The sequence below is a fragment of the Empidonax traillii genome, unplaced genomic scaffold (genome assembly GCF_003031625.1).
Source record: "Empidonax traillii isolate 1590-97213 ecotype Southwest subspecies unplaced genomic scaffold, ASM303162v1 scaffold1529:size122720, whole genome shotgun sequence".
NCBI classification, from domain to species: Eukaryota; Metazoa; Chordata; class Aves; order Passeriformes; family Tyrannidae; genus Empidonax; species Empidonax traillii.
The window spans coordinates 3,263-7,578 of record NW_020956722.1 but is presented as its reverse complement, the minus strand read 5'-3'; the positions used below and the strand labels follow the sequence as shown (position 1 = coordinate 7,578).

Genomic DNA, 4,316 nt, shown 5'->3' with positions numbered 1-4,316 from the left:
AGACACACACCCAGGAATGGTTCCTGCTCATTATCACCCCCGGTGTCTGGGCTTGGCTTGTTGGGTGTTTTTTTCCCTGCAAGAAATGTGGGACGGGAAATCAGAGTCAGATCCGTTCCAGGAGGGCAGGGGCTTCTCCCCATGCTAAGAGCAGCACTTTTGGGTCAGAAATCCTGACATGCTGCTGCTTCTGCAGATGAGCAGTGGTACCCCAGAGCCTGCAGGGACTCTGTTGTGATGGAGAGGCACCACGGGAGAGGTAAACTCTGGCCTGTCTGAGCTCACCACAGGCCAGATCTGGGCTGGGAGAACAAAGGCCTTTCTTTGAACAGCATCTCTCATCTCAAATTAGCATTGCAAATAGGGCCAGGCAAGCTGAGAAACACATGGGAAAGCATAAGGACAGGGAGCTCTCACGCCTGGGGGGCTGAGCAGCAGTGAGGGGTGGGCAGAAACATCCTCCTCCCTCCACACCACACCCCTGGGCTTGGGTCACTGCTGGCGGCAGGGTACCAGGCTGGCTGCATTTACAGCCTCAATTGGCCACGCTGAATCCTCCTGTGAGGTGAGATGGGCTTGGAAGTTATCCATCAATCCTCTGAAAGCCCCTCTGTGATGGCCCTTTGTCCTGTCCCTCCCCAGGATCTCCTTTCACGGCTCAGGCTCTGTTTGCATTTCTAAAGCAGACGCCAGATTTAAAAAAAAAAAAAAAAACAAAAACAATAGCTGTTCTAACTGTTTCATCTGCTCTGAGACACCCCACCGTGTGGTGGCAGATTTCTGAGAGGTGCTGTGCCCTTCCCTCAGCAAAGCTTCATCCCTGTGGCTGAGCAATCCCATCCAGCCTCCCCGAGTTCCAGGCAAGGAGCAAGTGCTGAGGGATCATCTTCCCTGCCCAGTGTCCCCAGGAGGAGACACCAAGCTCTCACCCTTCTTTTTTTTTTTTCAAGCCTGGTAGTGGAATCTGTGGGAATTTTAGGCTTTCCCCCCTAACTGCCAAAGTTAGGGGAGTTTGTGTTCACGCCCCACAACCCCGATTGCACCCACAGCGCCCAACTCAGGGCTCACCCCCCTGATTCCGGTGCCACCCAGGCAGAGAGCTCATTTTTAAGACTCCTCTTTTCTTGTTTCTTGGAGGTCAGGTTGCCAAACTTTTCCAGGACTCGAGTCTGGGCAATATTGTCAACATCCTGGTGACCAGGCTGATTCTCCTCACCGAGGATCAGGTAAGATGGGCTTTGTTGGGCCATTTCCATCACATATCTGCACTTCCTTTGGGGGTCTGTGTGTTCCCCTTGGATTTCACCCCCAGGAAATGCCCCCTGTGCAGTCTGTTGGCTGCTCCACATCCCCCTAAAGGCACCTGGGGGCTGGGTTCAGGCTGTGGGCTGAGGAGACCTCAGGGACTCTGAGGATATTTTCTATGATAAGGCGACTTTAGGGAAGTTTAAGTAGCTTTAGTCCTCCTGAAGTCACATTTTTCTTGCTTTCCATGAAAAGTGGAGGCATCTGGACTGGTGTCAGTGCTCTGCTGGCATGGGACAGGCAGTGCCTTCGCATCACAGCTTTCCTGGGAACACACACTGTCATGTTGCTTCCATTCCAGCCCACGCTGGAGATCAACCACCACGCTGGGAAATCCCTGGACAGCTTCTGCAAGTGGCAGAAATCCATAGTGAACAGGAATGGCAACGGGAACGCAATCCCTGAGAACGGCATAGCCAACCACGACACCGCAGTGCTGATCACCAGGTGAGGCTGAGCCCGAGCCCACCCCCAGCAGGGGGGTCCATGCTGTCCTCTCTGGGGCTGTTCTCTGTGCATCTATCTGTTCTCTGTGCATCTGTCTGTCCTCTGCCTCTGTCCAGATGGGTCATCCAAGGCTTCCACCCCCCACGAACAGCCTGCCAGTGGCTGTCCCTCAGTCTGGCCATGTGCCAATTCCCTCACAGGGATGCAGATTATTGCAGTTCACATAGTTAGCATCTTCCACTTCAGTTAGTTCTGATCCTCCAGCATCTTCCCTCGGTCTTTGTTGGGCTCTCAGGGAGCTTAGTTTGCAGCCACGGGCATTTGTGCACCAGAAGGCAATGGCATGGGGCTGTTGGGCACCACCAGAGCCCACCCTGGAGTTGTGGAGCACTGGGCATCTTGGAGAGCCCCTGTCTGCCCCTGCTGTGAAGGGTGAAGAGGATCCAAGTGGGACCTGAGCACTGTGACGGTGGCAGTGCTCCAGCCAGCACAGGATTTGGCTCATCTTATTTTAGGTGACTACATGTAGGGCTGAACTCCCTCCTCAGTGGACACCCTTGGGGTAGTTACTTCATCCCAGCTCCCTCAGGACTCCTGCCTGTGCCCCTGTGCTCCTGGAACAGCAGCTGAGGCCAGCAGCACGATTTGGATAGTGGATTAGACCTCGGGAGCTGCAAGGAGGGCATCTGAACCTTCATGTGATGAAGGGCATGTGGAGAAAAAATAACCCCCACCAGGACAGGTGGGAACTTGATCCTGGAGCAGCAGAGGGTGGCAGGAGGGACAGCTGGAAGGAGGGATGAGTGCTCAGAAGGTGGGAAGAGGAAGAGATGATGACAAGGAGAGTGGAAGAAAGAGCAGAGCATCTGGAAGGACATCTGGAGGGTGGAGGGGAAAAGGGCACTGAGGGGATGCTCTTGGCAGTGTTGCTGCTGTGTCCAGGACTGTCCAGTGCCCACACAAACCCTGATTGGGCAGAGGGGAACCATCCTGAGGAGAGGCCAAAGGCAAGCCCAGGGGTTTGGTTGTGCCTTTTTCCCCCCCTCTTTTGTGGAGTGGAAGAAAAGAATGAGATGGAAGTGCTGGAAAGGGGAGCCTCCAAGTGGGAGCCGCTTTCCTTGTCCACGAGCTGCTCTCCTGCTCCAATTCCCGGTGGCACTGAGAGCCTGGAACATCCCTCCTGGGGAGCTCATGGGATGAGAGCCCACAAGCATCAGCCCAGGAGCAAGAAAAAGGCTCCTGGGCCTCAGATTTTCCCTTTCCCGGAGCTGCAATTCCACTTTTTCCTCCCCTCCCACCACACGTGGGATGCAAACTCCAGCTCCGAGTTTTTTCGCCCTCCCACCACCAGATGTTTGAGCCAACCCAGAGCGAGTGGCTGGGCTGGGGCAGCACCGGCACATCCCTAATAAATTCCCTGTCTCTGATAACATCTTGCTGAGCTCCGGGCTTTTTTTTTTTTTTTTCCGGGGCCTTTTTTTCTCTTGCAGGGACGTGTCAAACCGGAGCCTCCAAAGGGCTTTATTTGCTCAAAACAGAGCAACAGATGTTTTTCACTGCTGGGGGTGGAGAGATTTGGACACTTCCAGGGAGCCAAAGGGGCAGGAGCATCAGCGGGAATGTGTCAAATTAACCCATCAAGGACTGGCACTTGCTCAGTCCCCACTCTCATCCCTTGAGGTCTCTGGGGTGAGCAGTGTCCGATGGTCCCAACACCCACAGGGGTGTCCCCAAACCCACACTGGCACAAACAACCCTCAGGTTCACTTTTGGCCTTTCCAAGATGTTCCCTCTCTACCCAAGCAGGGTTTGTCTGGGCACTGGACAGTCCTGGTCACAGCAGCAGCACCTCTGAGAGGTGCCCTTTGTCCCCTCCATCCTTCCAGCTCTCCCTTCAGCATCCTCTGTCCTCCCAGATGCTCTGATGATCCTCCCACTGTCCCTGTCATCCTCTCAGCATCCTCAGTGTAACACCTCAACCTGTCCCCCCTCCTGCCCACCCTGCTCAGCTCTCAGCATTAGCCTGGCCCTTTCCAGGCCTGGTTTTACTAAAATGAATCTCGGGTGTCTCTCCTGAAAAAGGTGTTGGAACAGAGGCAGGGAGGGCACGTGGTTTACCTCTGCAATTAAATAATATTCACTGTCTAGCCCCAAAATTGTCTTTTGGAGCTGCCACCACATCCTATTGTGATTTCCATTTGAAGGAGACTTTTGCCCTCCTTGTTTTAGCTCTTCCTTGTGTCCAGCTAATGATGGGCAAACAGTGGGTTCCTTGATGCAGTGGCTGGACGTGGAGGCCAGGAACCCTTGAATCAATCAACCCTTATTGAATTTGTTTGGAAAATTCTCAGTAAAGAACTAAACTGAAAAAAAACCTACATATATATAAAAAAATCACTTGAGCGTTTTCATGCAACCACAGTGGGTTTTGAAATGGAACATGTTTTCAAACTGAAATGTTTTCCTTAGTTTAAAAAAAAAAAAAAAAAATCAAAATTACAACCCTGGCAGTGTCCAAGGCCAGGCTGGACAGGGCTTGGAGCAACCTGGACTTGTGGAAGGTG

The 4,316-nt window shown here is 53.1% G+C and overlaps 1 protein-coding gene across 1 annotated transcript in view; it reads left to right on the top strand.

Moving 5' to 3' along the window:
• LOC114070355 (A disintegrin and metalloproteinase with thrombospondin motifs 10-like) overlaps positions 1-1,860 on the top strand; it is a 20,170-nt gene extending 18,310 nt beyond the window's left edge. The window contains exons 6-7 of the mRNA XM_027907714.1: positions 1,143-1,226; positions 1,607-1,860. Coding sequence (XP_027763515.1) covers positions 1,143-1,226; positions 1,607-1,756 — 234 coding nt within the window. The 3' untranslated portion in view covers positions 1,757-1,860. The remainder of the gene's footprint in view (positions 1-1,142; positions 1,227-1,606) is intronic.
• Positions 1,861-4,316: the final 2,456 nt, after the last annotated feature.